Source organism: Saccostrea cucullata, unplaced genomic scaffold (assembly GCF_032062105.1).
Source record: "Saccostrea cucullata isolate Sc308-1 unplaced genomic scaffold, CSIRO_AGI_Scuc_v1 ctg326, whole genome shotgun sequence".
Lineage (NCBI taxonomy): Eukaryota > Metazoa > Mollusca > Bivalvia > Ostreida > Ostreidae > Saccostrea > Saccostrea cuccullata.
Genome location: NW_026930161.1, coordinates 76,904 through 99,542, shown reverse-complemented (window position 1 = coordinate 99,542; position 22,639 = coordinate 76,904). Strand labels below are relative to the sequence as shown.

General features: G+C 34.3%; 1 protein-coding gene across 2 annotated transcripts in view; it reads right to left on the bottom strand.

Annotated features, from left to right (window-relative positions):
• The window catches only part of LOC134283101 (rap guanine nucleotide exchange factor 4-like), a 66,386-nt gene that overhangs the window by 19,615 nt on the left and 24,132 nt on the right, over positions 1-22,639 (bottom strand). For both annotated transcript variants that reach the window (XM_062765535.1, XM_062765536.1), the window contains exons 5-9: positions 21,826-21,972; positions 14,397-14,454; positions 13,900-14,009; positions 12,710-12,938; positions 11,097-11,280 (exon numbers count right to left, since the gene is read on the bottom strand). In XM_062765535.1, coding sequence (XP_062621519.1) covers positions 11,097-11,280; positions 12,710-12,938; positions 13,900-14,009; positions 14,397-14,454; positions 21,826-21,972 — 728 coding nt within the window. The remainder of the gene's footprint in view (positions 1-11,096; positions 11,281-12,709; positions 12,939-13,899; positions 14,010-14,396; positions 14,455-21,825; positions 21,973-22,639) is intronic.

Genomic DNA, 22,639 nt, shown 5'->3' with positions numbered 1-22,639 from the left:
TTGATTCATTGATTAGATGTGAAATATTAAAATTGTAGAATAATTTACAAATATTAAATCAACTTTTGATAAATATTAATAATTGAATTTGCTTGTATTTCTGTATCTAGTATTTAAGACTATATTTTTAAAATGCAAAATGCTTGTTTACACTTTTCTTTCTTTCTTATTCAATAATGAATGACAAGTTGTGATTCTTAAATTTGTCTAATGGATGCCACTTAAATTGACAAAAATTAAGATGAAAATTCTATTTTCTAATTTTTCATCATCAATACATTTTCTATAAATTCCTAAACATAGAAAAGAAACATTTGAACATTTAATGCAGATTAACAGATTCTACTTACTTTTTAAGAAGTAACATACATAATATGTCATCTTCGTTAATTTGTGCAAGTGTCAGGGTAGAAAAGCTGCAACTTATAGTAGAACGAATCAAATGTTCCATTTCCCACTGATTTGTCAAATAATCTTTTAGTCCTGATAAAATTCAACAAAAATTCTTAATATTCCGTAAAATCCACAGGTCACCTTTGCTTTCGGGGGATTCACCAGTTATTGAAATTTTTCTTTATATCATAGACACTATTTAATCCAGAAATGATATTCCTTTGATAAATCACACATGTAGATAAATACAACTAAAGTATTAAAACAAACAAAATAAAAAATCCACTGGCCTCTGATATAAACTTTCCCTTTTACTCAATCCTCTCCCTGTAACAGACCAGTTTGTTTTTCAGTTCGGGACTGTTTATCACGCGGTGGCACTTGTTATGGCATTTTGCTTCAAATGCTTTAACATGTACATTATGGAGCATGTTCCCTATAAAGGCATCCTGTACAAGACATCCCATATCGCATTCCACAAACTTTCGCCCTTCTTTTTTTATTTTTTTATCAAATAATCAATTTTGAACAATACCACTTATTAATGTAGAAGAAGAGAGGATAACTTTTTTTCACAATGCAAAAAAAAAAGCCATTATGATTGTGTAAAATTGGGGTCACACATACCAAGCACGAGGGATCGAGTTTTAATAAAACCAGAGTAAATCAGACAGCCTTAGGAAAACTTAAATCAATTCACCTGTGACACATTTTTTTTACCTAACCAATATATGACTAAATATAAATTAATCACTTAAGAGAAAATGAATATGTGCAACATCTGTAAACAAAACGAAATAGATAACTATTTTTCCTCATCAACAAGTATCAAGCACAGCTATGAATTTCTCTCTCGTAAAAACCATGGAAAATGGCACATTGTCCAATGATTTATAGCTATCTATTCAAGCTTTTGACAGAACAAATTTCCATCATCATCATTATATACATGTTTATATCCCAGTCATTTTAATATTGATTAAATAAGCACATACACATTGAGTCAATGAACTGGGTTGGGTGGTTATTAGATTTAGGATGTAAATTTGGACTTTTAAGAAATATGAAGTGACATTACTGTAAATGTATTACATTTAGCAGTGTATTCTTTTTAGCGATTTTGGCGGAAAGCAGAGTCCGCTAATTCAAGTACATCGTTAAATGTCTTGTACATTAACTTTTATAACTAGCAACTTCAGACAGCGCTAAATCAAATCTACGTTAACTTGTTGAAAATTGAATTTCCGCCAAATATCGTACATGCAAAATGTTATACATTTACAGTAATATTGTCTTGGTGAAAAATGCTTAAGTTACAAAAATTCTCAAAATATCAACCTATATATCTTATCTTAGTCATCTGAGAAGTGGCAAAAATTTACATCTTTGTATTACAAGATGTTAGTGACTTGTACCATTTTTGGGTTATTTGATAGGATATAATACAATTAAAAAGATAAATTGTGCCTTAAAAAGAAGTTACTGTAATTTTTAACATTTAAAAATATAAACCAAATTTAACCTCTTTAAAATAAAGCTAAACAGGTTTTCTGAGTTATATCTTATTTACTGATCTTTAACATTTTTCTACACAAAAAGGCATCATTTTTTAATATTCTATTCACTGAAAAAATACATTGTGACTGTCTCAGTCAATCATGACAGGTGACAACAATGCTGCTCCTCTAATATATCTAAACTACACGTTCAAAGAAAAGTGTTTGTTGTTAAATTCTTGTATGGAATTTGTCTCCTTCTAATTAAACATCAAACATGATTTTTTTCTAAGACATAATTTTTGGTAGCAATTAAAATTTAAAACATGATTTAAAGACTGGGTCAAAAGAGTTAAAAAAAAAAAAAATAATAATCAATATCCACTTTTATCAAACCCAACATTTTCAATTATGCAGCAGGTGGATATCACATTATATTTGTGGTACTTGTATCGACTCATAATCTGTAGGAAATTTATTTACTGATGGATGTTTACCTGGAGTCAATCCTTTTGCTTTATATTGACATTTTATGACATCTGAGGGTTAATCTCTGGCCTCTTGGCTTTACCCTACAGGAAAACACTTCAGAGACTGTCAACAAAAATTGTTTCTGATCTTTCTCAGAAGCAGTATAGAATGCATATTTAGTGATTCACTGGATAACCTGAAAGATTATGCCAAACGGCTTTGAAAATATATTCCAAGACAGTTTTAAAAAACAAATACTGAAAATTTAAAAATTAAGAGCATTTTTGAACTTTTAAAGGCACACAATCAAAACTCATGTTTGTTGTATAGGATGGCAAAAATCCAAATATCTCTACATTTCAATTTAATTACACTGTATAAATATTTTCAACTATTAGAAAAAAAAGCAGCCATTAAGGTTTTTACCCCTTAGGGAGTGCAAACAAATAAATATACTGACGATTGCAATTCTTTTAAAATGACATGTATATATTTAATATCAGGAGTAGAAATTCTTTTACTTTTGTGAATCACAAATCAAAACATTATATATATACTGAACACAGAAGAGACAAAATGTGTTTGTGAAACACTGACACCCCCATATTACAGCTTATGGTCAATATGGAGAAGGTAAAAGTTTCTCAAATGAAAATCAAACTGTGTGCATGGTCAAGAGATCAAAAGTGTTTTACCTAAAAAAAAAAACCCCAGGGAATTTGTCTCAATGAATATAGCTGTTAAATGTGTAAGCCAAAGCACCAACCATTCAAAGTTATGGTTCATTTTTTTTAAGGTGGGATAAACTTTAATGTCAAGGTCAATGGGTAAAAATTTATGCTACCCAGGGGAAAGCCTTGTCTTAAGAAAAACACTTGAAACATTAAAGCAATCCTTCAAAATTTGAAGAAAATGCAGGACTTGAAATCAGGAATGAAATGTCATGGTCACAAAGAAGACCAAGAAGTTAGTTTACAAGACCTACTGATAAAAGTCAGCAGCATGATGGAATTATTTCAGTATTTAGCCTTCAGTTTTCAGATATTCATGAACATTAAGAAATAGAGAGTCCAAGTCAACTGGCAGGTAAAGGTTATAAAAACTGACTAAATAGTAAGCTCTGATAAAAATACTATGGAGTGATTATTATTCGTGGGGGATCAACGTTTGCAGATTTCATGGGTCATCTTTACCCACAGACTGGCATCCTCATGATAGTCAATTTTGTAAAATACTAAAGAAGAAGGTACAGTTTGGGCTTTATTGTGCCCTAAAAATTTAATGTTCTTAAAAAGTTATGAAATATGCTTTAACAATAGTTGAGTAGATGAATATGATAAATAATTAAAGAATAAGGTATGAATGAGGACCATTCTGCCAATATGACGCCATTAATTTGGTACATTTCTAACTTTAATGCAGAAAAGCCCCAAAATGACTTATTTCTGTGCCTACTTTCCTTTAGAATATAATGTCTGCCACTTTCGCCCGCATCAATTTTTGGATATATTATGTAAACTGCTTTGATAAATCATATATATAAAAATCTTCCTGGGCAACGGTGGCAGAGTATGTTTTCTAAACGAAAATTCCACTGAAAATTTGTGTCTTCTGCAACTGTTAAGAAAATACAGGAAAATGCACAAGTTAGTGACGTCACAATTAGCATTTAGCAGGTAATTTGAGAAAAATGATTTGTGTGTTCTTACTGGAATTCCTATGATTCAGAAAGAATGAATTTTATTTTTTATATCACTTTCATATTTTTGAAAAATACAGGGCTTAATTTGTATTGAAACTGTACCCTACTCTTACTAAATCTACTGAAAAAAAAATCAGTAACCCATAAAAGTTTGTTCCCCAAAACAAGTCAAATGTTGCTTGTCACAAAACACTGAACCCCATGTACCAAAACTCCACAGTAGCACATATCTAAATGTGGAGGTGCATTTTTTTCCTACTTGATGACAATTGAGATCTTATTCATAAATCATGAATGATGGAACAGTTGGAACTACTAGAACCCTCCACTCATATATTTTGACCTGTGTCCAGGGAGAGGGGAGTGAATGATTTATTGCCTTCTTCAAAATACGTACTTTGGACTTTCAAATAATGTCTTCCTTTTACAAAAATGTCTGAGAGAATCTTTGATCATGACCAATGTAAAGAAAAAGAACTTCAGCAAAAGAATGTTGAGATTTAATATAATCTTTTCAGTATTACTAATTGATTTATATTACTGATTGATTTATCCAACCATTCTTATCATTAAGCCCAGCAAAAAAAAACAGTTACCAGTTTGCACTAACCATGATAATGATTTTTTATATGCAAAATTAATCTGGAGATTACAGCTCCATGCATTTTCCTTTCTACATCTTTTTATTTATGTCAAAGTTCCCTACTACTTTGTGAGAGATGTTGGACAGATGAAAAAAAGAAGCGCAAAAAAAAACAAGAGGCCCATGGGCCACATCGCTCACCTGAGAAGCTTTGACCATTCTGTTCTTTACCAGATTTCCCCCTTGTTATACATAATGCATCCCCACCCTACCCCACTGGTCATAATTTAGACATTTTGAAATCTACACTACCCCATGATCCTTCCATGGGCACATATGTTTCAGCTTTTTTGGCCCAGTGGTTCCTGAGAAGAAGATTTTCAAAGATTTTTCCTATATATTTCTATGTAAAACTTTGATTCCCTATAATGGCCCCGCCCTTCCCCCGGGGGTCATGATTCCTACAATTTAGATTCTACACTACCCCAGAATGCTTCCACATAAGCTTCACTTTTTCTGGCCCAGTGGTTCTTGAGAAGAAGATTTTCAAAGATTTTTCCTATATATTTCTATATAAAACTTTGATTCCCCATTGTGTCCACACCCATCCCCCGGGGGTCAGTATTTGAACAATTTAGAATCTACATTATACCAGGATGCTTCCACATAAGTTTCAGCTTTTCTGGCCCAGTGGTTCTTGAGAAGAAGATTTTCAAAGATTTTTCCTATATATTTCTATGTAAAACTTTGATACCCCATTGTGGCCCCGCCCTTCCCCCGGGGGTCATGATTTGAACAATTTAGAATCTACACCACACCAGGATGCTTCCACATAAGTTTCAGCTTTTCTGGCCCAGTGGTTCTTGAGAAGAAGATTTTCAAAGATTTTTCCTATATATTTCTATATAAAACTTTGATTCCTTATTGTGGCCCCACCCTTCCCCCGGGGGTCATGATTCCTACAATTTAGAATCTACATTATACCAGGATGCTTCCACATAAGTTTCAGCTTTTCTGGCCCAGTGGTTCTTGAGAAGAAGATTTTCAAAGATTTTTCCTATATATTTCTATGTAAAACTTTGATACCCCATTGTGGCCCCGCCCTTCCCCCGGGGGTCATGATTTGAACAATTCAAAATCTACACTACACCAGGATGCTTCCACATAAGTTTCAGCTTTTCTGGCCCAGTGGTTCTTGAGAAGAAGATTTTCAAAGATTTTTCCTATATATTTCTATATAAAACTTTGATTCCCTATTGTGGCCCCACCCTTCCCCCGGGGGTCATGATTCCTACAATTTAGAATCTACATTATACCAGGATGCTTCCACATAAGTTTCAGCTTTTCTGGCCCAGTGGTTCTTGAAAAGTAGATTTTCAAAGATTTTTCCTATATATTTCTATGTAAAACTTTGATTCCCCATTGTGGCCCCGCCCTTCTCCCGGGGGTCATGATTTGAACAATTTAGAATCTACACTACACCAGGATGCTTCCACATAAGTTTCAGCTTTTCTGGCCCAGTCAGGTTCTTGAGAAGAAGATTTTCAAAGATTTTTCCTATATATTTCTATGTAAAATTTTGATTCCCCATTGTGGCCCCGCCCTTCCCCCGGGGGTCATGATTTGAACAATTTAGAATCCACACTACCCCAGGATGCTTCCACATAAGTTTCAGCTTTACTGGCCCAGTGGTTCTTGAGAAGAAGATTTTTTAATGACCCAACCCTATTTTTGTCTTTTCTTGATTATCTCCCCTGGCGAGGGGATATGTCCTTTCATTTTAAGAATTTAAATTCCCCTTTACCCAAGGATGCTTTGTACCAAGTTTGGTCAAAATTGGCCCAGTGGTTCTTGAGAAGAAGAAGAAAATGTGAAATGTTTACAGACGGACAGACAGACGGACAGCTAGACGGACGGACGACGGACAAAATGTGATCAGAAAAGCTCACTTGAGCCTTCGGCTCAGGTGAGCTAAAAAAGCGAGCTTCACAATTGAACAAACAGTTTTGTACTTCAATTCTAAGTTTAAAAAATTGAAATAAAACCTATCTACTAAGGCCAGATAAAATTAATCTTTAGATTCTCATCCCCGCCCGCCCCTCTCAAAATGTCCCGCCCCGGTGTTTTTTTATCTTGATTTTTGGGTGTTAATAAACGTATTTTCATGTATTTCTATTCAGCAAGAATTTGGGTCAAAGTTTAAGAGTTATCTCCCGTCTGTATTAAAAGTCGCATGTCGCTATTTATGGCAAAAGAGCCATGTGAAGAATGGAGAAAAATCGGCAATAAAAGCACTTTAAAAATGTATGGAAAGATAATTTGTCAGTATAGAGAAGGTAGAGAAGAAAAAAATAGCATAATTGCAACACATCTAGATACCATCACTGACATGTGCTTGAGTTTTTAAAGAGATTTTAGCTACGTAAAAATAGACGAGGAAAATGACACATGGTCAAGTTTTAACGATCTCCAGCTATGTATGATTTTGCTTTGAAAAAAATAAAACATCGTTGGCAGACTTTTGAGACTGTTTTATAAGTTCTAAGGAAATCTTAAAACTGTTCAGGCAGGGTTTTTAATAAAATATATTTCATCAGAATATTGTACATAGGTTGAACCCTCTTTTTACTAGAATTTTATAAGTACCAGTACGTTAACCAGTAACCAGTATGTTAACCAAACTTTCTTTTCTTTGGCCTTATGTTTTCCCTTTGCATACAATATTTATGCCATAATCATGCAATTAATAGTAGTGATTAAAAGTCAAATGTTACAACATTCAATCTGTTCTATTTATATGTCTTGTATAATTCTTATTTGTATTCTATCCCCACCCCCTTTTCTCAAAATTAATCCTTTACAATTAAAAAATGTCCATTGAAAGGCTGGTCCCCCCCCCCCTTTTCCACTCTTTCTACAGTATAGTTAAATCATGGTTGCTAGGTTAGTAAAGTATTATGTATTGTTAAAATTGAGATATGAGAGGAAGCTACAACCTAGTTAACCAACCAAAATTAACAATATAAAAGGAAAAGATCAAATATTGCAATATTTGATATTGCCGTAATACAGTAGTAGTAAAAGAAGAAATGACAACCAAAGGGGTCTTGTTCAATAAATTCTATTCCTTATCATTAAAGTTGAACATGACTCATAAATAGGCATATGCTATTTTTGATATTATATACCATACATCAACATCAGGGTATACATTTCGCATTTGTTAGACCTGACTACTCTATTGTCACGATATCAGCATGGAATAGCAACCGGTGTCCATGCTGGTTATCTTGCATTTCATTTGTTTACATTTTATTGCAGTTGTGTGTATCTGTGTTTGTTTGTATAGTGCACTGACCTGTACAACTATTATTGTAAATTTCTTGGTATCTTACTTTCCTGCATCAGATGAAGTAATACATTATTTTTATCGCTACCAAGTGCTGTATAGCATATGTCCGTCTACACTGGTGTCAATTGATTACACTGAACAGTATCAAAGTCAGGCCCTTTATATGGGGTCCTCAGATATAGCAAGAATCCAAACAAAAATGGCAGACACATTCCTTTACAAACTATGTTCAGCTTAAAGAAGTTAGCTTCTTGCTTAAATTTTCAAAATGCTCATACAATAGATTCATGATTCTTGATTGTCATTACAAGGACTTACAAACTTTAGTCTTGCTGCTGTGGTAATATGGTTTACCAGTATGTAGAAATCTGTGCGATTGATCATTCTGTGGAAAAATTTGTATCCCTAGGGTAATTCCTAGGGCCAAAATTTGACAAACTTACATCTACACTACCTGGGACAGTTGCATAATAAATTGACAAAGTACTGTAAACATTTAAAACTATGTGTGGCATGGTTGCATGTAGTGTGTTCGAAAAGTTCCGTATTAAAGTTCAGTGATTATAGGGTACATATACAGCAGCACAGCACTCTAAGCTCATTATAATGCTACATGTATGATTTAAAGAGATGAAATGTCATAGAGACTGATAGTGATGCCATGAAGTGTCATGCCCTAAGACTTTTTAGCAGAAACTGCTTTCCGTGAACATGGTGAAAGGCCCTAAATACATGTACAATATTATATTCTCCCTCAATTTATTCGTCCCATATAGTACTAAATGAGAAAATTACAAGGCATTCACAAGTTATATAAGCACCTGCTCGCTAGTGCTTTTATTCATTTTATACATAATAATTAATTTATAATAAAACATTCAGAAAGCTTTAAATGATAATAAATCAAATCCCTGCTAAATTGTTAAAAAATCAATTTCCATCCAATATTGTACATGCCAAATAAAATTCATTTACAGAATATCCCTTCTGTTTCTGAGAACAGATTTTTAAACATTTTGCAAATTATAAATTTATATATATGTTTGATCAAGCTGTACACTTTGTGTCCATGGGGTTCTTGGAAGCAATTTATAGCATAGAACAAGTTTGAATTCTATGTGTTAACTCATTTATTACTTTCAACCCAGTAAACCCATTTTTCCATCTTAATGACCTGAGAAATGCCGTTAAAAAATCATAAACAAATAAGTTGAATGTGAAATGCCCTATAAATGCATTCGTAAGAATGCAATTTTAAACATTTAAAAGTGTTATAATGCATTATAGTGATTAGTCTGTGGTATCAAATAGCAACATTTATGCAAGTCTTTAAGTGATATTGAGATAAAATCTATACTCTATTTCTAAAAAAAATATAGAGCTAGACAACCCTTCAGACTCTTTAATTTTGCAGCACCTTAAAATTCTCTATACCATTAGAATTCATTTAAGAAATGAATTTAATTTTTTGAAGATTCATGAGGTATATGAACTACAACGCTTCACGCCGGCATATTTCATGAAGCGCTAAATATGCCGGCGTGAAGCGTTGTAGTTCATATACCTCACGAATCTTCAAAATTTAAATTCATTTCTTATATTCACATTATTTTTCTGATGAGTAGCCACAAATTGATGCCATTCAACTCTATAGAGTGTTTTTAGAGTGCACTATAGTTTTACCTCAAGTGTGGTATTGTGTTGTGACAATGGAGATATTCATGTGCATCCATGGTAGTTCATGAGAAAATGAACAATGCTCCTATTTGCAAAGAATCTTAAGGAAAATTATTTGGAAATGTAAATATTTGCTAGAGTAAAAATATGGCTTTGTAATACATGTATCAGGTCTAATATTTTCCCTAAGGATAAGAAAACAACACTTCATAATTTATATGATCATATTTTGTGATACATTGTACCATATTACATTCTGAGAAGAGCAATGGATATATTTTTATACACATCCCATTACAGCTAACTCATATGAACTTTTGGAGAAAAATATGTGACTCGATGAAGTTGAATGTTTGCATATAGTATATTCATTCTGGATTTAATGTGTACTTAGTATTTCTAACTGCTACTAGGATTAGACAGGTTGAATTAAAACTGTCTCATGGGGATTAATACAGTTAAGATCAACTTAAGAAAGGACATGCATAACATCTTACAAATAAATTATACACATATACTACAAATTTCTATGACCTGAATCAACTGACTGAAGTCTGCACATCTTTGGTTGTGAGCAAATTTTTCTTTTCAGTGTGAGAGTATGACCTTCCACAATTGTAGCGATGAAATAGAAATACCGGTATGTCCTCCCTTGTCTTAGGGTTCATTGATAATACATTATGAAAATTTGTAATAGTGTATGAAGTTTAAGAACAGATAGAGGGAGGGGTGGTAAATGGACATGACAAATACTATATGCCCTGGACATATTCACAAGAGGCCTGAGAGCCACAATGCTCACCAATCTAACTTAGGCCCTGCTGTTTTACATAAGTTTTTTTTCTTCAAATATACATGTACCGGTATTTCTTATGTAAAATTTTGATTTTATTCGTTTGATTTAAATGTTTAAAAAATTGCTAACATTAACAGACAGACAGATGATGGATAACAGCTAATCAGAAAAGCTCACATGAGCTCTTAGTACCAGTGAGTAAAAAAAAAAAATTTGTTTAATTTAAAATTTTACCCTATTCTGAGTATTTGCAACCCCTCCATATCCACAGGAATCAACAATTTATAATCTACATAAGCCTGCAAACTTTTGTTTAAGTTTCATTTTGTTTTCTGACCAAGTGTTCTTTGGATAAAATTATTTTAAAATGAATCCATCCTTTTTGGCCTTTTCTTGATTAACTCCCCTTGAAATGAGCTTGACACTTTACTGTATAAATTTTTAGAATCTTTTACCTAAAGATACTTTATGAAGTTTTTGCTAAAATTACCCCAGTATTTCTAAAAAGTTTGAAATGTAAAAAGTTTGCAGACAGATACACAAACAGATCTCTGCTGGTTAATCAGAAAAGCTCACTTGATCTACCAGCTACCAATGAACACCATGTGATCATTTTAATAGCTTACAGTTTTCGGAGGATCATCCTCATCATGGCGTCTGGTCCGATCTGAGCGAGGGTGATCAGTGTGTCCTGTAGCTCCTCCTCACACTCCTTCTTCTGGGCCTGGGTCGGTACCGTCCCAATCCCCTGGTCATCCTCACAGAACCGGTAAAACAGGTACTTGTCCTTGAACTGATGCTCTCTACATACTGAAATACAAAATTGAAAAATTCTGGCTACACACTGGAAAATTTAAAAGCTGGCATTAACAGTCTACGATGGCTTTGTTAATCTTGAAAAGATTTTTTTTTATATTATCAATTTCCTATGTATTCTCCTGAAAATTTCCATTCCTCATTGTGGCCACCAAGGAATCATAAATTGAACAAACCAGAAATTATGGGTATGACACTCCATCATCAAAAACATTATCATGAAAAGAAAAAAAACCAAACAAACAAACCAAAAAAAAAGAAAATTTGTGGATGGACACTCTCAAATCCATGCAAGCCCTAACAAGGTTGTTGATAAAGATACATATTAACAAACTTTGCTTGGGAAAGAATGACAACTCTTACAGCTCTATTGATAGTGAAATATTGACACCTGCAACTCCCGAGAGTTTAGGAAAATTTAGGCCATTACCTTCAAAGAACAATGGTAAACTTCATTAGTAAGAAGAGCTGGCTGACAAAAGATCCACAAGATTTCCTTCATGTAGAGAAAATGTCAGTCTCAATATAATCTAAGGTAATTCAATATTAAAGACAATCAATTCCCTGAAAATGGTATTGTTACACCCAACAGATCAATTAGGGAAATGTCTAATTGTAAAATCTTTGGTTTGCACTCTAGAAATTGATTATCAATTGGAACTCGGTAGTTGTTTTCTTGAGGAATTTGTTTATTTGGAAACATCTTACTCATGGTGCACTTTTCTAGGGAGTACTCTTAATTAGCCTTTTTTTATTTTCTGTTTTTTATGAAAAGCATACATTTCTTGAAACTTTCATGTACAGCTTATGTTAAACCTACTGATGTAAAGAAGTTTTATTATACATCAAAATTTATTTGCAACTCTCCTTGTACATATTTTTTTTTAATTATACTATCACATACATGTACTATATTTTTGATATTTGAGACTGTAAAGTAACTTTTATTCTCATAGTAAAAATATCCACAAGTTTTGCTTCTTTTTCTAACTCGCAAGTTTTTATCACTGGGAACCAATTATTTTCCTGTGTATTTTTGTAAAATGTTCATCTATTGCAAAAATGAATCATTGTGGAATGATTGCAGACTGAAGTATCAAAAATAAAAGATGATGTAAATATTAATACTTGGTTTACAATATATCTATAACCATTTATAAAATTTGCCTAGCAGTTCAATTTTTATCATAATACGTATAAGTGGAAATTTCAGCGAGATGCAAATTTAGTGATTTGTGTGTTTTATTTTTAGCAAGAATTAATTTTAGCGATATAAAAAGCTCACTAAAGAATCCGTTACAACTAAAACCCAATTAATTTTTAGCGATATTCAATTTCAGCAATCTCAGCACCACGCTAATAATGCCGAAATTACATCCTCACTAAATATTCTGCTTATTTGGTGTTCAAGACACAATCTTACCATGTACAATGATGCCCTCCTCACAAAGAGCCTGCCAGATGCCCACAGCCTGATTTCTGGAGTGAACAATGGGACTCTGCTGCAGTAACCATTCTACCATCTCTGTACCCACCATGCACTTCCTATAGGTACGTAAATGGTACTTCCTGTCCCTCACCATGTGGGGAGCGCGAGTCAGAAGAACGGTCCGTAAAACTTGGCCGGCTCTCTTGAGCTTTTCGGAAGGAATCTGTAATTGTTGTTTGTACATAATGTCAACAAACTAATTTCTGATGGAAGCCGAATATATAGAACTTCAGCTTTCAACAGTTGAAATCAAATATATATATGTGTACATCATCACAAACTATTTAATGTTTATGATCTTGAATCCTTTAAAAAATAAAAATTTCAGTTATGGAAAAAACATAAAACAAATGCTTCAAGTCAAGAAATAAACATTATGGTGATTGCAGTATGTTATGCATCATCAGTTTTATTGGAAGTCATATAAATACAGCTGGCTGGGTGAGGTACAACTATTGCCCATGTAAAATATTGATTTTTGAATGATAAAATTTCATCTTACAGCATATCTAGGATTCAATTTCTTAAATTGATCAAGTTTGATTTTACTCATGTTACAATGTACATCCATCATCACATTTTTTTCCTCATGGCAATAAAATGCTTTCTTTTGAAATCATTTTAGTGTTATTTGTGCAAAGATCATAGATAATTCAGCAATTTTTACACCCTTGTCAATAATTTGAGCAATAAGGGATTTTTTTCGTCATCAATGCAAGCTTCAAAATACTAAAACTCAGTAATTGCTCTCTTGATATTAAAGATGAGGATGGGCTTCAATTTTTAATGTATTTTCTCACTGTTTTACAACCATTTGAAAAAATAATCAAAGTTAATCCCCTGATGTACTTCTGTCAGTAAAAGGGAAAGTGACATCATAGAAAACAACTGAATATTTTTTCATACAACTAAAGTCTCCTGGTGAATCTAGTTCCTTAGGGTTGATAGTAGTTCATGTAGAAATGGGGCAGATAAAATTATATTCATAAAACAAAGATTCTCAAGGCTTTTTGTACTACGAAGAGCTAGGGCAAACAGGATTAGCTAATAGTTTAACACCCTGTCTGCTTTTGTAGAAAGGTCTATAATTCCTTTGATACTTATGTTGAGTTGGTTATACAAACACTGGTGATGGGAGCTGCAGGATTAGGCTGGCCATTATACCGTGTCGCTGCTGTCGAGGATTTACGTTTTCCTGGTCTGGAGAAAGCAGGCGAATATTGCAACTGGTTAGCTGTAACAGTAATGTTTAGTGCTTAAAAAATATCTTTTTGCTCATTATGTACAATTAATATTTAATCCATGATTCTTTATTAAAACAAATGTATTTTGTCTATAAAATAAGATGATATAAGTTTTACATATAAATATGATTGTACTGCAAAGCTTTTACCAATTCATTTTCTTTCAATGAGAAAATTAGATTCCTGTTGACTATATGAGAATTGTTCTGTCAATCTGGGCTTCCTTTAATTTCTTTGTTCATGCATCACAGGTACTTGCTTTGTATACAGGACACCCCCTCCTTTTGGGGAAAGAAAAAGTAGCTGGGGAGGGCCTAGTGTATGCGAAACAAGCACCTGTGCATGTATTTCTGGATTTCACATCTGTAAACTCTCACCTGTTGTGGACAGCCTTTCCAGAGGGGTGATAACTCCTTCAAGTAATTTCTTACTCCCCTGCAAAGAATAAATACAGACTTTTTGCCCATTTTGTTTCAGGTCTATCTCATATACAGGATAACCCAGACATATGTCGAAACCATCAGAGCAGAACACCTGCTCCTTACTCAGATGAATCAAATCAGGGGTAGACAACTTTCGGGGCCTTAGAGTTCTTTTAAAATTGGTCATCAGTTTTAATTTGCTCACTGACTGCCAGGACTGTGACAGACTCTGCGTTCGTTTCACTTTCATTATCCTCTCACCAAAGCCTCAGTAATTCTATTAGTGTATGTCTGGCAAGAATTTTATTACAGTAAACTAAGGGTATGCAAGAAAAACCAAGATCATTAATTATCCTTCACGAACAAATTTAGCACATACTAAAGCAGAGAACGAGCAAATAAGGAATTCCCTTGAGAATGTTATATCTCACAGTATTTTCAGCAGAAAAGATATTAATATCATCGTTTTTGATGATTAAGATGTTTTTTCTCCTTTGCTGTAGAGAGATTTATTGCAAATGATGAGGTTGATGTATGAGATGGTAGTAAAAGCTCTGAAGCCTATAGGCTACTTAGTGAGTACTGCAATGGAAAGTACATAAAGGGGCTATACAGAGTTCTGATGAGAAACCCCATAAAACTGTGAACTCTGGGATTAAATGCTCAGCTGTGTAATCAGGTAGAAATGTCTATCATATCGATGGAAATGAAGTGCATTGTCTCATTGTATGTCCTCCATGACTTGTCTATAGATATCTGCTCTCTCTCTCTGGGTTTCATCAATGAACGTCAACACAATGGTAGTTATAGACTTCCAGTGACAAAAATCTTTCATTAACAGGTCTACCTCTAATTCAAATTGTATCTTCAAAATTTATGGAAACAGTCATCACTTTCTGCAGGTACAGAAGGATTTTTCAATTTTTTTCAACATGGAAGATCAATATCACTTGTAACATCAACACATTGAATATTAAGCGAGGCACAATTCAATCCCTGGCTAGCATTTGAATTAGAGGAAAGGAGCAATTTTCACATTGACATATGAAGCTAAATTACCAAGCCAATAGTCAGCAGTATAAAACAGCCAACAGACATTTCATCCAGTGGAGAAGAAAAACTAAAGCTGTCAACAAGAGCTAATCTGGCTACCATGCAGGCTAAAAAAATGGACACTGTTAATTTCTAAATTCCAAGTCAACAGTTGCAAGTTGACAACCAATGCACTGAGAAAATATTCCAACTTTTAAATATATAATTATATTCCAGTTTGTATGCACATTATCGATTCACAGAAAAAAACACAGCATAATTCTTAATTCTTGTTGCTTTTGTTTTTCATCAATTTCAAACTGCAGAAAAAATCTAAGAAAATTACTTCCATATGGTTTTGTAATCAATTTTAGGGTGTATACAAAAAAACCCTAACAACATCTGCAAGAGCTCAGGCAATGTATAAAATTCAAATTTCACACAATTTTGAAAGAAGTTGATATCATTGGCTGAATACACTTTAGAAATAACCTAACAGATTACAGATACGGTAGCCTAATCAAAAGGATTTTTTCCCCCTAGTATTCATTCAAAAATTAATCATGATGATACCCTCTTTATTGTAATATGAAGGTCAAATGAGTGTCCTTCATGCTAGATAGACATATAGAGTACATAGTTCATTAAAAAAAATGCTCCATTGAGACTGAATAGAATTTTTTTTTATCTATAAAATCTTCCATCTGCTGGTTAAGCATATGCTAAATCCTTCCAATAATTAGTGATTTAACAAAAAATCATTTTTAAATTACCAATAATTTTTTGTTCAACAAAAATAAAAATAAGCCTTGACTATATTTATCATCACTCAATCTCTACATTGTGGAAGAGTTTTATAAACTCCTGTAACGTGCAAGGGAGGTCACTGCCTGTGAACCCCCGCAGGCTCGTACCCGTGATAAAAACGGATAGCCTTGAGATGCTGCAAATATATACAATGCGCAGTCTTAATCACTTGGTACTGCGTTATATAAGGTCTTTACTGGTAGCGAACAAGTGACACTGGCAGGGAAGTCCACACACCAGCGCACTTCCACAAGAGACAAGCAGGGATGACCGCACACTTGCCCTTGCGCAGTGACAAGCAGGGATGACCACACACTTGGCACTAATACGTTCTAGCCTAGAGACACTGGCAGGGATTTCCGCACCAATGCTCTACCACAAGATGCAGGCAGGGATGTCCACACACCTGATCTTGCGCAGCAACAAGCAGGGATGTCCGCACACTTGCTACTTTAAGATGCCAATCACAGAGCAGGGATGACCACACACTCTGTCAAGTAATAAGCAGGGATGACCACACACTTACTACTTAAAACAGTACAATATAAGCAGGGAAGTCCGCACACTTATATGTACACACACAGGTTTGTCAAGTTTTACCTCTAGAACCGACTTCGCAATCCTCGCCAGTAAAAATCCTATATATCCTAACACCATCTAAAATACTTAGTGATTATTTATTTACAAAGTAATTAAAACACGAATCAAGCTTCCACTCAACCAATCTTTAGTAATCCAACTAGTGTAACATACAAAGATTATTATTGATAACTTTAATTCAAATTCAACACTAATTAAGTATTTATTTAAGCACATATATAATTAGTTATAAAAATGACAAGGGCGATAACTTTCGCTATAATGAAAATATAGAAAACGGCTTTCCGTTTCATCACCCCCACCCCAGCTTTATGTGTCCTCGCATAAAAAAAACACAACTGCATTTTTAAGAATCGAACAAATGCTATTTACAAAAACAAATATCTACACTGTATTCCCCATTCTGCAAAATAAAATATGTATAAATATTCTACTCAACAGAATAGTAATTACAGTATCACATTTACCATTGCGCAAAACAAAATGTTATATTTTGTTTAACCCAATGGTAAACAGAACCAATCAGGTTCACTTGCTGGCCCAGGTGCCTTTCATTTCTTTGAATTCCCTCCGCAAAGTCTCAAACTTTGCGCTTAATTCCTCAAGTATCGAGGCAGTTCTTCCTTCCTCGGATTCAACAGTAGTTGGGCGCGCATAGTTCTTTTTCTCAGCTCTGTTGTAAGCTTCTAATTCCACAGCCAATTGAACAGCTTCATTAAGATGCTTAGGACGCGCCTGCTTTATGCGGATGCGCATTTCTGAGTCGACCAATGCGTCCACAAATTGGTCTTTAGACAGTGTTTCCCGAATCCCAGCTGTCGCAGTAGGGAAGGCTAAGTTGGCAAGTCTGCGAATGGCCTGTCCTAGCTCCGGAAGAGATCCTCCAGCTCTTTGGCGCTGCTCACGCATCTGCACCCTGTATAGCTCCGTTGGACTCGGGGGTGCAAATCTATCTTCCAGGGCTTTAACAAGTGTTTGATAATCGGGCTTTGTCCCCTTTGGCATGTTCCCTAACACTCCCTGTGCACTTCCCCGAAGAGAAACTGCTAAATACAATCCTTTCTGAGGATATTTCCATCCACTGATTTCCGCGCATGCCTCGAAATGCGCATGATAATCCAACCAGGGACCACTGCCATCATACGTTGCTGGCTTTATCATTTGTCTTGGTGATGGAAACTCTGTTAGGGCATCGTCTCCCCTTTGAGGACTTCTAAATCTTACTCTGGATCTCCTTGTTATCCCAGGGAGAAGAGAATCATCTTGATCATCTCTGTACAGTTCTTGAGGATGAAGTCTACGCCATTGTTTGTCGTTTCGCGCCGCTTCTCTATCGAATCTTGTAGGAGACTCTGAATGAGTGTAATCGCGAGGTCCCTTTCCGGCTTCTCTAAACATGTCCCTGAGTGATTGTCCTGTAGACTTTTCTTCAAGGATAGGTGCGTGCTGGGTTAGCGCACCATCATGTTCAAGCGTTAATGACTTTTCTTCTGTCTGCCGCAATTCTCCGGAGATGTGAGATTCGCCAACACCCGAGTCTCTTACTTTGTCTTTTATACGCGGGGTCACTGGAGTCGACGACTTGAAACTTCTATTCCTGATACTTTCCTCTTTCAGCTCCGCTAGCTTCTCTTCTATCAGAGATAATTCTTTGTCTACGTCTTCCATCGCGCAGCTATCTCAAGGTATCCCACCGCTGCCACCAAATTTTATGTAACGTGCAAGGGAGGTCACTGCCTGTGAACCCCCGCAGGCTCGTACCCGTGATAAAAACGGATAGCCTTGAGATGCTGCAAATATATACAATGCGCAGTCTTAATCACTTGGTACTGCGTTATATAAGGTCTTTACTGGTAGCGAACAAGTGACACTGGCAGGGAAGTCCACACACCAGCGCACTTCCACAAGAGACAAGCAGGGATGACCGCACACTTGCCCTTGCGCAGTGACAAGCAGGGATGACCACACACTTGGCACTAATATGGTTCTAGCCTAGAGACACTGGCAGGGATTTCCGCACACCAATGCTCTACCACAAGATGCAGGCAGGGATGTCCACACACCTGATCTTGCGCAGCAACAAGCAGGGATGTCCGCACACTTGCTACTTTAAGATGCCAATCACAGAGCAGGGATGACCACACACTCTGTCAAGTAATAAGCAGGGATGACCACACACTTACTACTTAAAACAGTACAATATAAGCAGGGAAGTCCGCACACTTATATGTACACACACAGGTTTGTCAAGTTTTACCTCTAGAACCGACTTCGCAATCCTCGCCAGTAAAAATCCTATATATCCTAACACCATCTAAAATACTTAGTGATTATTTATTTACAAAGTAATTAAAACACGAATCAAGCTTCCACTCAACCAATCTTTAGTAATCCAACTAGTGTAACATACAAAGATTATTATTGATAACTTTAATTCAAATTCAACACTAATTAAGTATTTATTTAAGCACATATATAATTAGTTATAAAAATGACAAGGGCGATAACTTTCGCTATAATGAAAATATAGAAAACGGCTTTCCGTTTCACTCCCACGATTAAAAAAAAAAACTTGTAGGCCTACTTTGAAAAATTACCGGTAACCAGATATTCAAATTCTCTGTTTAGCTTATGCTAGCAAAGTTTAATGTCATACACTGATTACATATAGGTTAATTTATGGAACGCTGTAACTGCCTTATGTGGAGAACTTTCATTATATGCTGGTACTTTGTCATTATATGATGGTATTTTATCATTATATACTGGTACTTTGTCATTATATGATGGTATTTTATCATTATATGATGGTATTTTATCATTATATGATAATATTTTATCATTATATGATGGTATTTTATCATTATATGATGGTATTTTGTCATTATATGATGGTACTTTGTCATTATATGCTGGTACTTTGTCATTATATGATGGTATTTTATCATTATATGCTGGTACTTTGTCATTATATGATGGTACTTTGTCATTATATGATGGTATTTTATCATTATATGATAGTATTTTATCATTATATGATGGTATTTTATCATTATATGATGGTATTTTATCATTATATGATGGTATTTTATCATTATATGCTGGTACTTTGTCATTATATGATGGTATTTCGTCATTATACTACTTTTCATTATACTACTTTTCTTTATACTTTTCTTTATACTACTTTCATTATACTACTTTTCATTGTACTACTTTTCATTATACTACTTTTCTTTATACTGCTTTTCATTATACTACTTTTCATTATATGTTACTACTTTTTCGTCATTATTTGAAGTCTCGATCATCCAGACGCTTGTCTATAACACAAATTCGCTGTTCCTAGACTGGCAGTACAAAATCGGGGATCAGACAGACAAGCCAGTCTAGGTATTGTAACAGTTTTGTTTTGAACTTATTTTACTGAACGAATCAAATGGATTGGAAACAAGTTCTTACAACTTACTACTTCCTCTCCATAAATATAACAATATGTCATGCAAATAATACATTAAAATATAATATTTATAATATTTTCAAGTGATGCAAGTTAATTACAAATCAATTTAAAATCTACATGTTTCACTAATGAATCTATGGACAGCAGCAAAAATATTAATATTAATTGATACAGGCAAATCTCTATCAACCCATAATAACAGGTTAGTGTCAATTGTAACCAATTCTTCCTAACAGTATTTCACTTGGGTTCACGTCAAACCATGGCTGACGCAAAATAATCCCAGTATCTTCCCTTGCGATTCAGGCATTTTGATACGAGACTGGAGCTGAATTTTTTATGAGATGAAAAACAACATGTAAACTTCCTGTATTGACCAGATTTATTAAAATTAATATTTTGCGTCAGTCATGATTTGACGTGAACCCAAGTGAAATACTGTTACGATACCTAGACTGGCTTGCCTGTCTGATCCTCGATTTCGTACTGGCAGTCTAGGAACAGCGAATTTGTGTTATAGACAAGCGTCTGGATGATCGAGTACAAATAATGAAGAAAAAGTAGTAGCATATAATGAAAAGTAGTATAATGAAAAGTAGTATAATGAAAAGTAGTAGCATATAATGACAAAATACCATCATATAATGACAAATTACCATCATGTAATGACAAATTACCATCATATAATGACAAAATACCAGCATATAATGACAAAATACCATCATATAATGACAAAGTACCATCAAATAATGACAAAATACCATCATATAATGACAAAGTACCAGCATATAATGCAAGTTCTGCACATAAGGCAGTTACGGCGTTCCATATTAATTCCACAATTTATATGTCTTTTAGCATTTGATGAAGCAACATTATGATCATAATCTTTAATATATATATTCATGAATCTAGTAATTATGTACTAGTATTAGAAATGCACATTTTTTTAAAAATAGACAGGACAGAGACTGACTTGATAGTATAAAGTTAAGTTGTTTTTTTTTTTTTTTACACATAATTTGTGCAGATCTAAAAAAAAAAAAAATGGAAGCAATACCCTTGACAGTAACAAAGTCTAATTTCATATAAAAACTAAATGCATGGCCCTGATTAGACATGAGGTGTTGAAATTAATCTCGTAATATAATGTCTTTTATTCATACACGCAGTGCCCCACCCCCCCTCCCCCCTTAATTTTTAATATACATTGTATATGATATTCTATGGAATCAGTGCAATTTTATAAATGTTCCCTTTCAATCAATGTTTCATGATCATCATTGTTTGGCTTGTCAAGGAACTTTTGCCTGGTAGCATTCCTTTGCACCAAATTTTATTATCTTATTTAAAAGCAGACCAAAACTATAAAAGGAAAAGCATGTAACACACAGACAAACGGACAGATGAGGGCACAAAATCTTAAAAGCTCTTCTAGTCTTTTTCAAATAGAACTAAAAACTGAATTTTGAGTTGTTTTACCTCCCAAAGGATTTTAAAGTCTTTCTGTTCTACACGAATGAGCTCGGTAAACTCTCTGGTGGTGACTGTGCCATATCTGGGTTTGTTGGTCAAGATGGACTCTCCAAAGCAGGTGCCCTGCACCAGTGTGCTAACAATGACAGCATCCTATAAAAATAAGTCAAAAAATACTGTCATTTACACATCGTAAAGTCATGAATTACCCAATGAGAGTCTATTTATAAGACTTGATAAGAGATCCATGTTTACATTAATCATTGAGTAATTTAAGGACCATAACAAGGCTATTATCACATAAGACAGAAAAAGGACAAAGTCTAAAGCATAGGTAATGTCCTTGTATGAAATCAAACTGTCTTTGTTCACTCTTTGCAATTAAATGTTCTAATTCGGACATTGTCAATAAAAATAGGCCAATGAGCCTTGATGGTCATCTGAGTACAGCAAGTTTCGCAGATTAAGAACCAATTTTGCTCCATGAGTCACTGGAACTCTGGACAAAATCATTACAAAAATTTTATATATTTTGGTCATCACTCATGCCTCTTAATATTTATTATTATTTTTCATGCAGCTTGTCTTTGGAAGTTCATGAGTAAATAAAAAATATTTTGGAACATGCATAATAAATTTCGATTTATGTCCAACTCAATCCCACCTTTAGGCAAGAACCTTGGATTGGGGACATGCATTTTTCTAATTTTCTTGCAGAGAGCTAGCTGATCATTACAATCATGCAAACAACTTTTCCTGCTATATCACAGTCCCAGAGTATATAAAGATTAATTTGGTCTAGACCTACTGATAAAATTTA